Below are 19,590 nucleotides of genomic sequence, written 5' to 3'. Positions count from 1 at the left end.
ATATCAGCACTGCCATTTTGATTAAACTGTAAAACTTAGTATATTTTTGTCCTACATGCTGAGTTCACAGCTTTGCCACATTACTATGGGCTAAAGGCATGGAAGTACGGCTCCACTGAATTATTTAGGTATATTCAAGGCTTGATTCTAGGCTTGAGATGTCAATATGCTGTTTTTATTCTACCTGAGTGCAGTGCACCAGGGGGAGAAGTACATTTGCGGAATGACGGCGTCTGAGAGACAGAGCCACAGAAAAGCTTGGCTGACGCTTTTGTGTGGCAGCTGAAAGACCTCCCTGACAGGCTGCGATAGAGACCGGGACATTACCCGCGTCTCATGAACTCCAGGGAGAGCGTGACAAGACGAAAGCTCACGAAATTAAACGCTGACATATTTATTATGAATCTCATTGAAATGTTAACCTCTTCATTAACTATTGTGTTAAAAAAAAAAAAAAAAAAAAAAGGCTTAGCAGTATGGGCGACGAGGAACAAAAGCCGCGTATTCCTGGCTTATTAGCCAAGCCAATTCAAATGTGACCACAGGGGACCTAACTGGAGGTAAAATCTTTTAATAAGTCAATTACTGCCTTTACAGGGACGAATCCGTCATTGCTACAAATTAGATTTGAGTGGTATTCTCAGCCACAAACCATAACATGACATTACCAGCTTGAAAAGCTTTAAAAAAAAAAATCACTCTCCCCTGCTAATTGCATTTTAGCACTTGGTGTTAATCTATGCAAATTCTAATTGTACACCTGACTTTTGATAAATGGGTTCGGTATGCTAGCAGCATTTGGATTGGTGCCCCTTATGACTGCTTAAACACACACAAGCAAAAATCATAACCATGGAAACGCAGTTACTTGATTATCAGAACAGTGTAAAGTGAACTCATCACTTATTTTCGAATAAGTATTTACTGTGGAACTATGCCTTCTATTGCCTCTAAAGATGACATTAACACAGTTATATAGGAGGTGATAATGAACATAATGAGCATCTTGAGTGATCTCATTAGCACATAAGTTTAAAAAAATAATAATAAATAAATCTGAGAAAATAATAAAAATCTTTCTCAGATTTATTAGAGCACATCCTGGTCAGAGGAAAACAGACTCAAACTGACTGTGAGACAACTGTTCACTTGGAACAAAGGAGAAACCTTTAACGTGATAAAGATGCAATTACAGCCCGCAGGCAAATCCTCATTATCCGTGGCCAGAGGAGTCCACAGTGAGAAATACCCCCATCCCCATGATGGCTGTTACCATTTGCTCTGAAGGGCCGTGTAAACAAACTTTCCTCTGGGTGGGAGAATGGCAAAAACGGCATAAAAACACACATATTAAAGGACATAAAACCTCAGGCATTGTTTTATGGCTTGTAACAGCATTACTTCCAACCATGCACACCCAGGTTGTACTGTTCCAAAGCCCCATGAGAAAATGAATTTGTGACTTAAAAGTATTTGGGGGGGGGGGGTTGGAATTAGAGAATCTTGAATGATATATTGAAAGCTTTCCAATCTTCTCCCCCCCAGACTGTAAGAAAATGGACTGCTAGCTGTGTTACCCCACCACCAAGCTTAGTGTTGTATTAGACCACAGAAAGCTCTACTATGAACAGGATAAAGGCGGATAAAGAGCCAACTCATCATCATATACAGAGCCCTTTCTCTGCGAGGCAAACTCAGACTAACTGCCCATTTCCCTCAAAATCCCTGGGATTATCTAATAGGTCATTGTGTATGCTTGGAATATAAAGGGATTCCTGGATCCAAGTGACTGCTGGACTAAAACTCTCATTTCAGAAATATTTTGTGAGAATACAAATTATGTTGTCTAAGTGAAAGCAGCTTACTGCTGCAACTGTATCGACCTCTTAAAAAAACAGAGTTGATGTCGTGATTGGCAACACATCAGAGTCCTGTTCACACCGAGCTATCTGAAGCTTTATTCTGCCAAAGAATAACCATAAAACATTAATACAGTCTCACATGAGTGTTTATACAAGTGCAAAACTGTGAAATTCTTCAGCTGGCTACAGTTAAAAGAAGAAAAGAAAATCTGGAACTTTTGCATCTGCCAACACTGAAAGAAAGTGATATGAGATACCTACATTTGACAGCTCTTTAACAACTTACTCCTGAGTTCACTGAGGTTTTTCAGTAAAATATTTCTTTGGTAAATGTGAGCAGGCAGGCAGCCTGTCAAGAGCTGAACCTAAATCGTGTTTCAATTTCAGCCTCAAGAAGGTATATTCTAGTTGTAAAGCTGTATCTTATGCTCAGCCTATTCTCAACTACCAAGAGAGAACGCTCCCCATGGACGAAAAGGAACACAATGGGAACAATCCTCCGGAGCAGAAAAGAGCTATCATCAGCTGTGAGCCTTGTGCCAATGTGAAGAAAGCCAGAACTCAAGAAAGAGCATTAACTTGCATTAGATCATGCCTCTGACAATATCCCCGCTATGCGCGTTTCCCTCTCTTCTTGCCAGCTAACCATGTGGAGCCCGAGGATGAAACCATTCGTAAGAGAAATGAATTTGGAGCAAAATCAACCAGAATTTGATTGCTAGCTGTGGACCCCCGACTGATCATTGATGTGAATAATTGAGACTTTTTTGTGAGCCGTTTTCTTTTCAACATAATCAGAATTGTTTACTTCTGCGAGGAGCCGAGCAATTGTCAAAGTTAAATTGAATCAAGCAGTGAAACAAATTCTGCCCAAAAAAGACAGGGATTTTATCAGAGATGAAGCGACAGAGATGTTGAGGTTAAAACGATTTGTTTGTTAGTTTTGAAGAATTACCATACAATCGCAAATACTGAAGGTTAAGAAATTATACATGATATTGTGAAATATTCAGAGATTGTGCTGACCATTTCTCAGGACTTGAGGATCGATAAGTGTAAGAGATTACATAACTGAGAAGTGTATAACTACAAAAACATAGGTATGACTAAGGTTTCTATCTGACCAGCGTGATACAACTGTGACACAATCAACTGTTGTTATGTCTTCAATTACTCACTCCATAAATCAATGGTGCTTTTATTTATATAATGCTTGATTTAAATAGGTACCACGACTATTCTTTAAGATGTACAAATGGCATAAATGTTGATAACAGCAAAATATAAAAATAATAATAATAATTAGAGTAATTTTATCAATGCAAAATTTTCTGTGAATGCATTGCCTTTTTGTTGTGCTGGGTAATCAGAGTTAAACTAGCATTGATCTGTTAAAAGGATTGCTGCCAGTGTGTACTCTCATCTGAGGGAAGCACTCACCTGTGGAGCAGTCGTGGCCCGTCCAGTTGGGATCGCAGCTGCAGGTTCCGGTGTCTGCCAGGAACGCCCCGTGTCCAGAGCACTGGTCCATGCAGGACGCCCTGGGGCTCTCACATCCTGGCCCGCCCCATCCCACAAAGCAGTGGCACTCTCCCTGGACACAGACCCCTCGGCCTGAGCATGTCGGGTCCAGGCAGTCCACTAAAAGGGTTCCAGAGAGACAGTGTCAAGACACAGCAGTCACCTGCTGCCTCCCTCGTTTAGAGGCAATCTGGCGTCTCTATTCAAGCCTGAGTGGAATGACAACCGGATAATGTACAGAGGGAACTTGAGAGAAAATGGCGCATGGAGGCCCACTTTCTCCAACACTGGAGACAAGATTTACAGTCAAACTAGTTAAATGGCACTGGGGCTTATGGTACCAAAGTACAGGTAGTGCCAACGCTCCTGCTGGCGTGGTCCCAACAACTCATAATGATAATTCCTTCCAAAGAGGGGCGGTGCCTTAATAGGAGCGTGTTTCTCTAAAATGAAAGCACCAGGTAGGAGTAGTTCAAAGCTGGAAAAACTAAAACCTGCATTACCAGAAAACTGGGTAAAGTAAGGAAAAGCCTGGGGCATCGGCTAGACTTCCTAGGCGTGCTCCACTCTCCAGTTTACAGACTATTTGAAGATCACTGTGACGAAGGAAGCCTTGCACTTGCTTCCCTCTGCTGCATCTTTGTTTCGTGCACTGTATCTCTGTTCAGGGCATCAGTTCAATTAGTATGCAAATATCAAATGAATATGTGTTTCTATAGCAATCCTTTCCCTTGACATCTTGTCAAATGAATGCTCGCTTTGTAGGACCAGAGTTGTGGGAGCATACAATAAAAATAATAACATTCCCTCGACCAGACAATATCTGCATGGTACACACAGATGGCAAATGGGCCCCAAGCAGGAGCAATGCCTAGCGCCTGAGAGCAGCAGGCCCCGCTAGCCAGCTCTCCTTTACCATGACATAAATGGGTATAAAGGCCGTCATAGTAAGACAAACAGGATCTCTCGCCTCTTAGCAGATGGTTTGGGCACAAGGCACAAAGATCAGAGGCTAACTGACAAGAAACTCTCTCCTGGCAATTAATCATCGTGGCTGAAGGTCGCACGGAAGAAAGGTAGAAATGTTAAAGGGCCCTCGTCCACATTCCCCTCCACTCCTTATGGCCAACACTCCCCCCCAAAATAGAATGGGGGCCTATGGATGTCACAAACCCTCATTTATCAAACTCCCGGGGTCCATTTTTCATCTTGAAATGAGAGCCTTCAAGAGCTGACAAACACAATGGCTCCTTCAATCTTATCTGGTCAAGCCTTATCCGGCATCCTGAATGTGGAGTTCCTAATGGATTAACATCAGACTTTGTGTCTGAATTTCAGACAATAAATGGCGTGTTTCCATTAACTTAATGCCTTATATCCATGATTTATACAGGAAAATATACCTAGGATGCATATTGCGAAGTGTTAGGGCCACAACTATCTTTATAAATGATGTCCTGTCCTTTACTACAGTACTACACAGACTGTTAAATAAGCCACACAAACTTAATAGCCGTTCCCATTATGTGTATTCTATTAAAATGTCAAGCACTAACAAGCTGAGATGGCGGTTACAACAGTCATTTTATGTGGGACTTTATACGTTTAGGATACATTACCATGACTTATCAAAACAATCACCTTCTTCACAGTTTTCCCCTTTGTAGCCTGGGTTGCAGATACAGGTTCCCACGATGCAGGTCCCGCGGCTACTGCATGTGACGTCGATGCACTGGTTGGTGGGAACGTCACACTCGGAGCCCTTCCAGCCGCTGTGACACATGCAGCGACCTTTAAGGTATTGACCATTCCCGCTGCATAGCACTGGACAGGCAGCTTTGAAAAGAGTAGACAGCATACATCCATTTGAATGGACCCCTCCAACCATGGCTTCAAAGAATAGCAAGTGTGTGTGCAAAAAGCCTCGATCTGACAATGAGATTCTGACCAAAATGCTAAATGGTTTCCTCTCCAGTGTACAATGTGCAGACCACAATACTGCGCTTTGGCATCCAGCGCTGATGTGACCCAATTCTAACAAAACCAAACAACAAATATCTACAATGCTACAGGGGCAGTACAATGGCTGCTGGGTGTGTGTAGAAAATAAATAAAAAGAGTTGAATAAGTATAAGAAATGCTGCTCATCAACACATGGATAACATATGGCAGTTTATGTGTAAAGATGTGAAAACTAAACTAACTTTCATTATAACAGATTGCCTTACGATGTGTTAATTATGTTGAAAATAAATACAGCCTCGGTTTCAATAATTGAAAGAATGATGCAATATCAATCCTTAAATCTAAAGCTAGCTTCCCTTTACAGTTATTCAAAAGTTATTTTTATGCGTGACACAAGACGCCATTAGGAGAGAAACAGGTAAAAATGAATCATCTGGAGTAGAACTGCCTAATTTAATAACAAAGATCTGAAGTACAATAAAAAGTAATTGGAAGATTAAAATTGCTTAGCTCTGGTCACGCAGTGAATATAATTTGGTCGGCACCCCTAAAATGTTATGTGTGAATGATGTGGATCAATAAAGACATAACGACTGAGGGAGTGACTCACCTCGCCCACAGTCAGGTCCCTTGAATCCTAAGAAGCAGTGGCATGTTCCAGCAACGCAGTCGCCGTTCCCGAAGCAGTTACTGGGACAGTCATCAACGGAATCTGCAAGAGAGCAATCAGGAGCTTTTCTGAGTAATGCGCTTTGAAAAACAATTTTTTCTCCCACTCATTTTCTTTGGGTTGATTATTATGCCTTCGCTAATGACAGTGATAAGCACGGGGCTCCAATCCTGTCAACATTTCTGTTTCACTGCAAAACATTTTTGAGTGTTGCTAATGTCACACCAAAATGGTGGAATTCACTGGAAGAGTAAACAAGTTCCCATCCTCTGGGCTTTTGACCAGAAAAAATCTCAGAATTACCCGATACACTGGATGTGATAAGTGACAAGCATCAGTTGACACACTTAATTTGATGCTTTTATGCCCACTGCCATGGTTCATGTTCTCATGTTTTCTTCTATGGTCTGATTTCCTCTCTGCTTTAGGTACTGGCACAAACAATGAGAAGGCCAGGCAGACTAAAGGCTTGGTCCTCATGTTTTGTCTTTTAATCACAATGAATTCAAGCTCCTTCTGGTTTACAATTATCTGCAGTCTAGGTATACACGTTTGTTTTTCATCTACCTTTTTTGTTTTGTGAACATAGTGTATTAGTCAATAGTGATTTATGGTGTCAGATGTCCTTTTCAGGGGCCATTGACAACAGCTGTGTTTTAACTCATTCTTTCATTTTGTTATCAATTGGATCTTTGAAAAACAACCTGCCCACCAGTTCAGAATAAAAAAAAAATGAATTAACAAAATGAAACAATTGAAATGTGCACTGGGATATGCAAAAGGTATCTTGGCAGCTTGTCTAAATGTAGTTGGGCTCAAATCAAACAGGGGCGTCTCACCGTGTGCACAGCCGAGGCATGATAAAAAAAATTGTAAGAGTAAGTGCTATTTTGTCTTTTAGCATGTCAATGAAAAAAAGTGCTTGTGAGACAAGTGCAACCCTTAGATCTGAAAGAAAGAAGATGATTCAGATACATTTTTAATCACAAGATGGATGGCATGTAGAAATGGTTTTCCTGTGATGGCAGAAACATGTGAGCTCTAGTTAACTGCTTATAAGCCACCAAATAAGAAATAAGTAGTCTCTCCAGCTGCATAAAAACATGTTACCTTTCTACAAAGAGAAACACATACATTTTCAATGAATATACTGTATTACTTTACTGATTTTCCGTATTGTATCTGCAGCATTAGTTATGATTGGAACAACCTTTAGTCCAACTGACAGTGTGACTTATTATTGTGTGCCTTTGTTTGAGAGCAGTTCTGTGTGATGCAAACAATCAGCACAACACTCTCCGTCATTTCAGCTATTGATCCCTCTAACTAAATCAAATAAATTGGCAAAAATAATTACTCCTACTACCGTGTTCTGACACTCGTATTTATGTAAGAGTGACCACTGAGGCGCTCGACAGCGCGGGATTCTGAAACATGACGCTCGCTAAATTAAGCCTGAAATGGTGCTGAAAAATATTCAATCTTGTCCGTTGCCTTCAGGCAGCAAAGGCTCTGAGGCAAAACTTACAGAACAAAGAGTCTCTTGTGCTCCACAATGGGCTAGAAATGTGAGCCATGGATTCGGCTTCCCTTTGCTCTAGAGAGTCAATCATCACTGAGGATGCAACGCAAGACAGAGAGAAAAGAAAAAGATAGGGGGGGGGGGGAATACAGAAGTGCTGCTGATGTTTTCTGTGCTGCAGACTTGCCTCTGCCATGTCTGGTTAGTGAGGGGATGCAGGGGAGGCTGTCCTCCGGGCTGGTGGAGGCAAATCAGCATTTTGGTGGGGTTTTGATGGATTCCATCAAGAAAATCTACCTACACTGGGAGGCCTTGGCTTTTTTTTTTTTTTTTTTTTTTATTGCTCAGAGCTAGTGAAACCAGCAGTGCGTGTGTGTGGCCATTAAAATTCCTCCCAGAAGTACAATTATGCAGAAGAGATTCTTGGCTTGAATCTTGCAGCTCATGTATATAGGGACAGAAAAGAAAAGCGGGGGTTGTAATTTAACGTTCACTAACCAAGGCACCAAAAGATCTTTAAAAAAAAAAAAAAAGATCTTACCTTAAACTGCAATCCACTGACATATTAAGGGGGTTGGCATCCTACATTAATGTGCCTCTAATCGCGGGTATCTCTTCGCTGATCAACAAACCAAATCAAATCCAACACGTTTAATTTAGTGATCGTGAACTGCAGTGCTCCCATTCCGAATGCTGACGCAGTTTAGCAGACTGCAGTGTGACCCATGTCTATTGGCTGCATTTCCTCCGAGAGCAGCGAGGGGAGGCCATGAATATCTCTTAGTCACATACTCAACATAGGCCAACGCATAAATCATGGATTCAAGCAGAGCTTCATTGAAATTCATTACCCTTTCACATCAGGGGAACTAACTATTGTGTGAGTCCTCTCCAGTCGGCGAGGGACAGAGTAGCATGCAGCAGGCAGGTTTAATCAGTGCCTTGCCATGCTCTCGGAGGATGCTGAGCACCTTTGAATGATGGGTGGTTGAGTACGGAGAAAGAGAGAGAGAGAGAGAGAGAGAGAGAGCTTCTGCTAAATAGGGAAACGGGATATAGAGTAAGACATTGGTGCTGGGCCTTTGAATCCTGACGTTCTGCTCGCCTGTATAGGGAGCGGTGTCTAGGTTGAAGCTTGTCTGGCACCAGGCAGCGGGGACAAATGGCTTCATGCTCCAGAGGGCTGTGATACAAAACATTCAGTGGGACACATTTCACATTGCCATGGAGCCACAGCCAAGTAATGAGGAGCCAAGGAGCCCAGATTAAAGACAGGGACGCTCCATCCACACGGATGTGGTATGGCATGGCTGTGGGCAGCAGGCGAACCTTTCATCTAATGCATGTGAAGAGCACAAGGTGCTGACGCTGACGGTAAAAGAAGACATGTAGTCCTACCGACACTGTCAGAAATCATTTTACTGTTAGTGTCTTCTAAACAATGCTGCTTGTGTCTCTCAGTGCGCCTTCTCTAGATATTGTTCACATATATTTCTATGCCAGCGCTGCTCTATCTGAAGGTCAACTCCATCCCTCCACGGCTCAATACAATTCAGGCAGTTGGTGAGATTCAATTTCTGCTGAAGGGCACTTAACCGGTGACCCATTTTAGAAAGGGCCCCTCTGCCTCCCTCTGAGCTCCTCTGGGCAGATCAGCTCTGATACAAATGAACAGAGGCAGAATTCTAGCTCTGACTGGCTCTGACTAACTGTGCCCCATTCTGTCCTCTCCCAATTCCCCATCTGTTGCACAGAATACCTTATCGGCAGAGGTGATGTTTACTCTGATGCAAACCATAGGAGGCCTTCACGCACACCCAGTCAAGAAGAAATAAGCTGAAGAAAACATGTGGCCCTGACTCTCCCTTCCTTGTGTCATATCATATATTCAGTTTTGAATTACAGCTGTTGTTGGCACAGCAAGTGTGGGGAGGGGGGCGTCTCTTGCCTGTCTCCACTTGGTGTTACATTGGTGTTGAGGACAGCTTCTCATCGATCTGCTGCCTGGCACAGCCCCTGTCACAGATGGACTCTGGCCCAGGAGCTTTTAATTAAAGAGCATGTGAGAACAGCTCCCAGCTGCCATCCCTGTGAAAGTCGACACCTCGGGCCCTCTCACACCTTGCTTGATGCGGCGGTGCCAATCAACGGCGCTTTAGGGAGAACAAAGAGGAGCGTACAAAACGGAGTCGCCTCTGCGAAAAGAAGGACGCGTGTCTGAAACACGGCCGCCTGCCACACACAGTTAGTCGAAGGAGGGATATGACTTCCCTACTTTGATTTATGGAAAGTAGATGGAAATTGGAGCAAATCGTGATCAAAAACGGCACTAGCAGGAGGGTACAATCATACTTTGAATTGTATGCAAATGGATCCCAGAAGCTGGACCCCTGATTCGCTCGGGAGACACTCAGGCTAATGAGGATATTATGATCTCTCAATGCCCTACTCAGGGGCATGGCAGGATAGCACTGATGTCCTGATTTTTGTCATATTCAACGTCACCTTGATTAACCTGCACTTTCCTTGGCTATTGAAATCTGCCAAAAAACTGCCTCTGACTCATGCCCCAAATCTTGGCTGTTTGCTGTGGAGTGCTGCTGGTATTATAGGGATTATGTGGATTTCTATTACAGGTTTCAGCAGCGGGTCATGCCCAGGGCGCTCACCTATGGCGGTGGTGAGGTAGGACACAGTTTCAGTTTCTTTCCCATCGTTGTAGATGGCCAGGTGCCAGATGCCCGAGTCCATGTACTGGATGAAACCAGTGTCGTGTGTGGTGATGGGCGCCAGGCTCCGCTGCATCGCCACGGGCCCCTCCAGACCGCGGCTGTCCTGGGCCAGGAGCCGCCGCCCGTCCAAAAGCTCCACAAAGTCGAACTGCGGACAGACGCACAGAGAGTGAGAAAGACTGATGGATGGACCGCAGACACGCCATTAAGAGTGACACATGAGACTTAAGTGCTTTCAGCCCCTCTTTATAGCGGAGCATCATTTGGTCTGCATGAATAACTCATCATTCCAGAGGAGCTAGAGTACGTCTATAGCACATCGTGGCTGGATGGGCTGAGATAATTTCTTAATCCACATATCTTATATGAAAGCCGTGTTTAAAACTATTAAAGTAAAAAAAAAAAAACTGGGAAGCTGGTGTGTAACTGAGTCTTTACCACATAACATCTGCAGCGATCAGCTTCATATCAGTGGTGACTCAATGAATACCAACGAGACGACAATTCATTTTCATCTACATAAGGACGGGAATCTTGACTCATCTGCCACTCTATGTGTGATCAGACACAGCAGCAAAACTCTACATTATTTCCTTATCTTTTGACTGAAAAATAAATCCCGCTGAACATTAATGGAAACATAAAGCCTGCTATGAACAATTTGTTGAGATGCAAGTACGTTTACAGCAGAGATCTAAACTCTGTGAAACACGCAGTCAGATATGATTAATCACATGATATATCTGATGCTGTGCTGCACATAGATGGGAAATTAGTGTTAAGTAAAACCTCCCTTTCTTGGCCCCTGAGCCCCTTTGTGTGATTCATTGATGATATTGAACCTGAAAGAAATGCACCATAAATCCTTTCTGCAACAAATAAAGTGATTCATAATACAATAGAGAGATTTATGTTTTTTTGGTAAGATAGATATGTTTAAACAATATCTTAATTTATATTCTGTGCTAGAGGAAGAATGGAAAAAGAATCCTTTAAAATGCAGACATTTTGGAAATTGTTTTACACAGCTTCACGTTTTGTGTTTCGCAAAACAAGACATAACAATTTGTTACAGAAAACACAATAATGTGATAACTTACAGTCCCTAAAACATTTAGATTTAAAAACTCTCATGTCATACACCTGCTAAGCACAACAGAATACAATAGATTATCAGTAGTACCAAATTAATGAGTGTCAGTGATATTCTAATATTGCCCACCTGTGTGTGTGACGGAGGAAGGCCTCTCCTTCCGTAGATTCCCACTAAGGCATCTTTGCTCAGGGACACGTTAAATTTCAGGTACATGGGATGGTCAATGAAGACCTGGGACCTCCAGAAGATGCCGGGAGGAATCTGCTGCGCGACCTTGCGCCCCACGTCAATCTCCCCCATATCTATGTAGCTGTCATCTGGGAACAGGCTGTCCAATTTGCCTGCATTGCACAGAGAGTAAATCGGTCAAAGAGATCACACCATTAATCCAGCATGTGGAGGGCCGAGGGAGTTGGTCTGCCCAAGCATGATAGTCTGACCATATCACAGAAATTCAATCACATCGCTGACAGCCAGAGAAATAAATATATTATGAATGACCATTGCCTGCAGAACTAAGAATAGTCTAATTGAACACCAGTCTGGTCCTCAAACATAATTCTTGTTATATCTTGAAGTGTTTTTTGTTGATTCTTGAAATACGTTTTGAATTCCTGGTATTTTTTCAAAGCTGTGCTTTATGATCATCAAACTGGGGATCAAACTTCGTTCATTTTGTTAATCTTGCTGGCTCCAACATGGCAAGTATTTTTTTATGATCAGTACATATTTCATAAATCTTGTTCATCAAAGTGAAAGATTTTAATGCTGTGAGTTAAAAGGTTGAACACATGGAGTGAGTATGGTAAGAGAAAATAAAACTGCTTTAATACTGTGATAAAATACAGTTTTAATTTAAATAAAAGTAATAAAGTGAAAATTGTAATTATGAGAGGGAGGGCTCTCTAATGCTAGAATCCCGCTAAGGTGTGTACTAGCGTTGCCGCTGCCAAAAATCCTCCATATGCTCCATAATACATCTTATATTGGACTCCGTGGAAATGGCAACACCTGCTTGCTCATGTAGAGGAGCTAATTTCAGCACCGATGTCTACTAAAGCAGACGTCCACACAAACTAAACTACCCCCAGGACTTGGTGGCAGACACGGCTTTAGGTTACGCGTGGTGCGGCAGATGGCGGTGTTCTCAAAACTCCATCAATGGCGAAGGGTTTTATCAGAGTAGACAGGGCACACTTTACATAATGCCACAACACACGGGCTCCTTTTCCACACGTTGGGGTGTGTTTGTATTCAAGCGGCACATTAATGGTGTACTCATCAGGCTGCTTAAATAAATCATAAACAGAGAACAGTGATAATGGGCCATCATGGTTTAAAAATTGGTTGTTGTTCTGCAAGCTTAACTACAACATAATGCTTTGATGGAAAGACTCAGGAAGAGAGAAACTCGACTGAATTTCAACGCATCTGCATCACCTTGGTAAAACATCAGATAGCTCATCACCGTTTCTGGCGACAGCGCTGCAGAATGAGACTTATTTAGAAAACTATGGCTATTGATTTCCTATCAGCGACGGCTGCCGTGCAGGGTCTAAAGCTCAGCTGTAGCTGGGCTTGTTGTTCGCTAAACACACTTTCTGCTGTCTGGTAAATGAAAAAAGACAACTCCTGGATTCATCTATATGGTAATGACCCCGTCTCCTACCTATTGTACTCTGCCAGTGGCAAATCACATGGTTAAATCTGGGCCCATTTGTTCGAGAACAGAGCGGAGCAAACTTTCCTCGAGTCGAGCAGTTGGTACCTTGGGGTGAGCACATGCTTTCGTTGGCTGCCAGGAAAAGGCAGGCCAGACTAGGAGATGAAAGGATCACATCCGTTCTGAAGAGGACAGAGTGGCTAATCCCCCTCCAGCCCCTGGATACTCAGTCCCTTAAGCTGCCCCATTTTCTCCCTCCAGGAACAAATAACACTTTCCCACTTACAACAACTTTCATAGGATTACAATGCAGATCCCTTACCATTCCATGGAGACGAGTCAACACAATGTGAAACTGGATGACAAAATTATGACAAACTTGCTTGAGCTCCAAAATGTCATCTGTAAACTTTCTAAGATTTGAGAAACTTTTTATTTCTTGTGCAATTTTTTTCTTTTCCTGATGCAGAAGCAACAGTGTACCACAGTAAACCGAGAGTTATGCAAATCATCCCAAAATAAAAATCAGAAGCATTTAGGAAGATTTACATAAATATAAATTGGAAAACAAAAAATGCACTTACTCTCATCTTTTCCCTTGCGGTCAGGTATTTCCAAGCCTGTGTTGCCTAGTGGTGGCGAGCTCAGGTCAGTAGGAAACGGTAGGCCACTTGTATTGTCCTCTGACAGCTGGTACATCTGTCTCTGCATGGGTTGCAGGTGCCAGTTTAATCCAAAAAGGTGCATGGCTGAAATATCAAACAGAAAAACAACCTCAGAATGAATCATTAATTTCATCCAAGCAAAAAACGATACTCTCTAAATAACATTCAAAAACTCAGGGAACATTTTTTTTTCTGGGGTGGCTGGTAATTATCCAAAGGTGACAGCTGTGAGCTGGAGGCACAGGAAGAAAATTCCAAAGAACAAAGAACAATACGTGGCTTAATGGTTAATAGCATGTTTGTTTCAAAAGTGCTGAGCAGTGAGATAAGAAGATGAATGCTGTCCTGACCTCGTGGGACAACATCTGTCTCACCACACCAACAACGGCACGGACCATCCCCAGTGCCCTGTCATTTTTCCAACCCCATTACCTTTCCATTCCCTTGCAAAAGTAGGGGACAAAAGGAAGAAAAAAAACACATCAGCAGAGAGAAACCAGGGTGTTTCAATGTGAACACAGAGAATGAAGCACGCTGATATTTTACAAGGTCGACAAAAGGAATGTCCTCTGGAACAATGGCAGCGGAGAGCGGGACAGAGGAGGAGGGGCTGACCATGACAGATCACCAATAAGAAAATGGACAAGACGAGCTTAGCAAGGCAAAAGCCACCTTGGAAGTCAACAGTCAGCAGAAAAGGCCCAGAAACTCAATATAGCTATTTTATTGGTTTGTTGGTTCTCTTAAGCTCCTCAAGTAAATAACCGCACAATCCAATTATAAAGAGTGAAATTATCAGACAGTGTTAGACTGAACCTTGGCGTAAGACCTCTCCAGTCCTCTCTATGTTGGTTTCTTCAAATGTTTTTCTTTTTCTTTCCTTTTATAAGAACATAAACTACTTCATGTCACCAATAAGCCTGCCAGTGACTGTTCAGAATGACTGTGCCATTATTTGGATACATTGGGAAAAACAGTTTTGTTGTGGGACTTACAGATCTAACAGACTTCATGTAATACTACTGTAACACAAGAAGAAATAAAATAACTTCCATTTTTCATACATAAATACACGTCCAAATTGTATTTTCTTTTGTTCACAAGAGTAGTTTTTGCCTATTTGTATTTGATTTCTTTAGGAAACAAAAGTCAGATAGACACATGTAGTGGTTTTGATAACTTGTCATCCCACCAGGTTAGAGATTGTGGGGAGAACCCAATGATCTTGACTGGGGTCCTTAAAACTAAGTTTGTCCATCAACAATAAACACAAACACTAAGGGTAAACGCGTCGTCTTCTATCACCTTACTCAAGACCTTTTCCACACTGCAGTCTCCTGTCTGCTTATGAAATATTTTTGATTTCTTTAAAAAAAGACACAAAGAACTCCAACCAACTCCATCTAAAGTATGAGGCTGTTTAGGGATGCACTGATCCAATGTTGATATCTGACACTGACTCAACTAGCTGGAGTGTAGAAGGAAAAGGGGTTCTCTGTGTATCTTCCAACAATGTGCAGGAATCAGGTTCATCTCAGAGCAAGCACTTCAGATAAAAAAAGCACTAGAGCACACTAATTGATGCAACCTTTAAAAGTGCGAACAGCATCAACATAACTGCACCTTCATTAGAGTCTAAAACAAGTGCTTTAATAGTCATTTACCAAACAGAATACCCCAATTTGCTTCATTAAGCAATGGATATCATATTAATTATCTCACCTTCAAAATCATACAGTAGTGATCCCCCAAGAATAAAAGGATGTTTACTTGACCAAAGTCAGCTATTAACTTCTAATTGACTGAAAACAGCATATGAACATGACAAAGTGGCAGATCAAACCAAGCTATAGTGTCTGATGAATGAAATACATCGGGTCATTCCCAGAGGAAACGCAGATGTATCAGAGAACATCAACCTGCGTGGTTCCCCAATTAAGATCCCTTTAAGTAGTTGAGGAGTCTTTTTTATAAAGAACACTAGATGTGCACAACACGCTCAAAGAAAACCAAATATTTTCATGATGCACACACTAGATAAACAGTACCATATGTTTACTGAAATACTTTGATGGATTCGTGAAGGAAGGTGGGTAACAACAGTGTCGGGCAAAACACATAACAAACATTCCCTAAACTGATTCAGTTCCACTGCAACGCCAGCATCTGTTGTGTGTCTGTCCAGTGCCTGTGGAAGGGACTGTGTCAGTGGAGGACAACCAATGAGAAGACAGATGGCTTTGTTTGTCATTTTGTAAGCTGCAGAAAGACATTCGTTTTGATTTGTAGCTCTACATCGACTGGCGAAATAGAAGAAAAAAAAAAAGAGTCAGTGTATGTTGCTGCTGGCAGAACCAACGCAAAGTCACCAAGCACGGTGTCATTCCAAGTGTCCTCGTAATCACGTCTTTGTGAGCCCCATCCTTTATCCCGTCCGTCCCTGAGGCCTCTAATAGAAAAAATGGTTGAAGAGGCGTCCCCCTCCCATCCTAAATCCAAAGATTTTCTTCTACGCCTTCTTGGTATCTCTGATATGCAGAGCATTGGACCGGAGCCAGTGAAGAGCCTCCTGATTTTGTTTTGCCTGCTTTCCAGACTTTGCAGAGATCGTGCGGCGACGCTCGAAAGTTGCTGCAATTGGCTGCAAAAATGAAGACAGGTTGTGGGAGTAACAAGGCACTTCTAATGAGATGGCCACTGGCAGAGACAAGCTGTGTTCCAGCGATGCCACTGACCTGTCAAGAGCACTGCACTCCGTAGCATCGCCCATTTTGTCCTGAGCACACGCTGTGCCCTCCTTTCGCTTATCTCTTGGCAAGAAGTTTGGTCACACCGTGTGCCAATTAGGTAACAGAGGTACTGTAGTAGAAGACTTCTCAGCCAATCTGAGGAAGTCAGCGCTTATTGCTGTGGGTCATCTGCCAGCATTCCTGTGCTTCCATCCTCTGATCTGAGAAGCACTTTCCAACTAGTGCACACTTCAAGGGAGGCTGTGATGAGCTGAGCCCTTTTTTTCTCATCTAACTTGTCAAAATCATCAAATATAGTGAGCCTCTAAAAGAGGCAAACTATCTTGAGGTATTAAAAAAATAAGGAAAAAGGCCAGCATGGGATAGTCTTGTGCACACCTTGGTTTGAAAAATACTTAAACCATATGGTTAATTAATCTCTTATAAATAGGTGCTAGACATGGCAGCCATCTGTAGCTCATTTGTCACCTAACTGCATTAACACCTCCCTTACGTTGGCAGACTGTTGAGTAAATCACCACTCAACGTGTTATGAATCATTTAAAATTTCACACCATTGTTCAATTCCAGGTAAAAAGTTGAGGCTAATTTACAGCCACACATCATTCTAGCACCACGTTATGCTAATACCGTCATGGTGCATTTATTTAAAAGAAAGTACTGTAGGCCTGCCTTGGTAGCTGGGTATTTACAGTGAATACCATGTAACGCAAACATCCCCAGTTCAATTCCAGCCTTTGGACTTTGTTGCATGTCATACTCTTTTCTTGCCCTTATTTTTAAACTATGCTCTGACAAATAAAAACGATGTATGTATGCAAACATTACATAGACTGACTGAGATAATGAAAGATTATGTAAAACTGGTGGGGGTTTATGCTTTAGCTGATTTTTTCATTTTCATCAAGCAAGTTTTTTTACTTACTTTTAATCAAGGCAAGTATCTTAAAAAAAAGAATAATAATTTATTGAATCAATTGATTAATTTGTTAATCAATTGTATTGTTTTTTTTATGCAAATAACCACTATTGATGACAATTACAAAGTAAAGGATAACATTTAAGGATTTTTGATGTTTTACACTGACTTCGGGATGGTTGAAATTATTGTTTGAGCCTTGTTATCAAGTCCTTAGAAAAATGATTTTACACAAAAATCAGAGTCTGCATGTCAGACTTTAAAAAAATTGGTATCAGCCAAGTGAGTGCAATGAGTGCATTTCTAGGGGAGTATTTCCTCTCGTATCCTTGCAGTAAGGAATGGCAGATTTTTCAATTTTTTTAAGAAACAAACAATCAAAACCAAATTCATATAAGTGAGTATGATTTGGTCTGATTTTCCAGTAAAACTTGAAAATAAGTTCACTGTAGCTAAAGACCAATACCACAGAGACTTTTATCATGCAGTGAAAAAACATTTCTGGGGCCCAACCTCTTCGTCCTTGGCTAGATACCCAGGGTGAATAGGCATGAACACAGGAGGACACTGATGACCTTAAAATGAGGAACATATAACAAATGTGCTAATGAGCGAGCGACCACAGAGAAAATAGTGCAATCTTAAACCCCCGACCTTTTTGCTCTTCAAAATGTGCCGTTTTACAAAGCTGTGACAAAATAAAACCATGCTGCAAGTCAAAACATCTGTCACGAGGCATAATTGGGTTCATTAGAAATCTCACCCGGAGTTCCCAATTACAGGCCTCAATAATTAATTGCACTTGAAATTAAATGTATTTTCTCATCAGCCTTTAATTAAATATGGCCCTCGTTCTTGATTGGAAATTCCGATCATAGGGTGAGGTTTGGTCTCCAACATGTTTACTTGTGGTGCATCGGGAGATGGTCTGAGTTTTTGCAGACTATAATTACACAGTCTGATTAAGCACTATCAGGCTGATGGGGCTCTCTGGCTTTTGGCCAAGTCAAAGCAGTAAACTGTAGACATGTACTGTATCTCTACTTCTTCAGCCAAACCACAGTGCTGATGCCAAACACAAGCCAAACCAGAACTTTCTCACTGCCGTCGTCACTGATTCAAAATGACTGGATATGTAGATAATAACCATGAGCAGTAACCAGCTGTATCTTTTTTGTTAATCCGGCGCTGTTCTGAATTTCAAATTAAACAATTTAAATGGCTCTGGAAACCAAAAAAAAAAGAATGATCAGATTTTAGTACGTTTGGCCTCAAGGAGAAGCAGAAACGATTGCTTCTGTGATTGTTACAGCATAATGCATATCTATAACAAATGTCCTCAATGAAGATTCCATTTATCTCCCTGACTAAGGCCATCCAGAGGGATATGGCTGTTCTTTCATTGACTATGAAATACAATTCTCACCATCCTTCCATTTGAAAAAAACTATTTCTTTTTCTGTGCAAGAACGAATTAAACAGTGCAACCATTTATATGTTAAACAGGTATTCCAAGCCAATCAGATGCATATATGGGGAAAATATATGCATCTGATTGGCTCCTTATTTTAATTTGTCACAACGGACCAGGCAAAACTTTCATTACTTGAATAAAAAAAAGTCCTGCTAGCCTTTTCATTTAGATCACCAAATCCTTGCAAATGTCTGCCAAACGAAGCAACCAAGATATTTAACAATATTTAAATCCAGACCTCAAGCATACCTGACATTACATTTTAAGAAGCTTTACCTGTCTCTACTCACCACACTACAGGAACCATTTGTCCTGAACCCAGTCACTCATTCCTTTAAAATCCTTCCTTCTTTCATATTTCCAACCTTAGCCAAGCTCATAGCACTAATTCAGTCATCGTGTGGTTTACTAACGTCACCCATGACCCACAACCTGTTGCTAAGTGACCTTGAATGCCTCAAAATCCACCAACCTCACATTTTTCACTGGACCTTTGCCCTGCCCACGTTCTCTATGTGATCACACTGTTACTGCAGATGCTGCTGTTCTTGTTGGTTGCTGTGGCTCCTTTTGTTTTTATAATAATAACACATATTCTCTTATGCTTTCCCTGATTGATTTAACAATAGCGATTCAACCTCTGTAAAAAAGTCAAAACATAAATCTCTGTCACTCGTGATGTGTTACTGATAGTACCGGCAGAGCAACAGCTTGATTGGAATAAATAGAAAATGTACTTGGTAGCTCATTG

At 41.7% G+C, this 19,590-nt stretch overlaps 1 protein-coding gene across 6 annotated transcripts in view; it reads right to left on the bottom strand.

The window, feature by feature from the left end:
• The window catches only part of tenm4 (teneurin transmembrane protein 4), a 111,065-nt gene that overhangs the window by 52,298 nt on the left and 39,177 nt on the right, over window positions 1-19,590 (bottom strand). For 4 of the 6 annotated variants that reach the window (XM_054599504.1, XM_054599567.1, XM_054599641.1 and 1 more), the window contains 6 exons: window positions 13,652-13,780; window positions 11,495-11,709; window positions 10,210-10,420; window positions 5,959-6,060; window positions 5,025-5,219; window positions 3,303-3,503 (listed from right to left, as the gene is read on the bottom strand). In XM_054599504.1, the coding sequence (XP_054455479.1) occupies window positions 3,303-3,503; window positions 5,025-5,219; window positions 5,959-6,060; window positions 10,210-10,420; window positions 11,495-11,709; window positions 13,652-13,780 (1,053 nt within the window). Of the gene's footprint in view, window positions 1-3,302; window positions 3,504-5,024; window positions 5,220-5,958; window positions 6,061-10,209; window positions 10,421-11,494; window positions 11,710-12,966; window positions 12,973-13,615; window positions 13,781-19,590 lie in introns of all 6 variants that reach the window. The other 2 variants (XM_054599435.1, XM_054599364.1) reach the window with 2 other exon arrangements.

This window comes from Anoplopoma fimbria, chromosome 1 (genome assembly GCF_027596085.1).
Source record: "Anoplopoma fimbria isolate UVic2021 breed Golden Eagle Sablefish chromosome 1, Afim_UVic_2022, whole genome shotgun sequence".
In the NCBI taxonomy this organism is placed as follows: domain Eukaryota; kingdom Metazoa; phylum Chordata; class Actinopteri; order Perciformes; family Anoplopomatidae; genus Anoplopoma; species Anoplopoma fimbria.
This window is presented reverse-complemented; position numbering and strand designations above follow the sequence as displayed.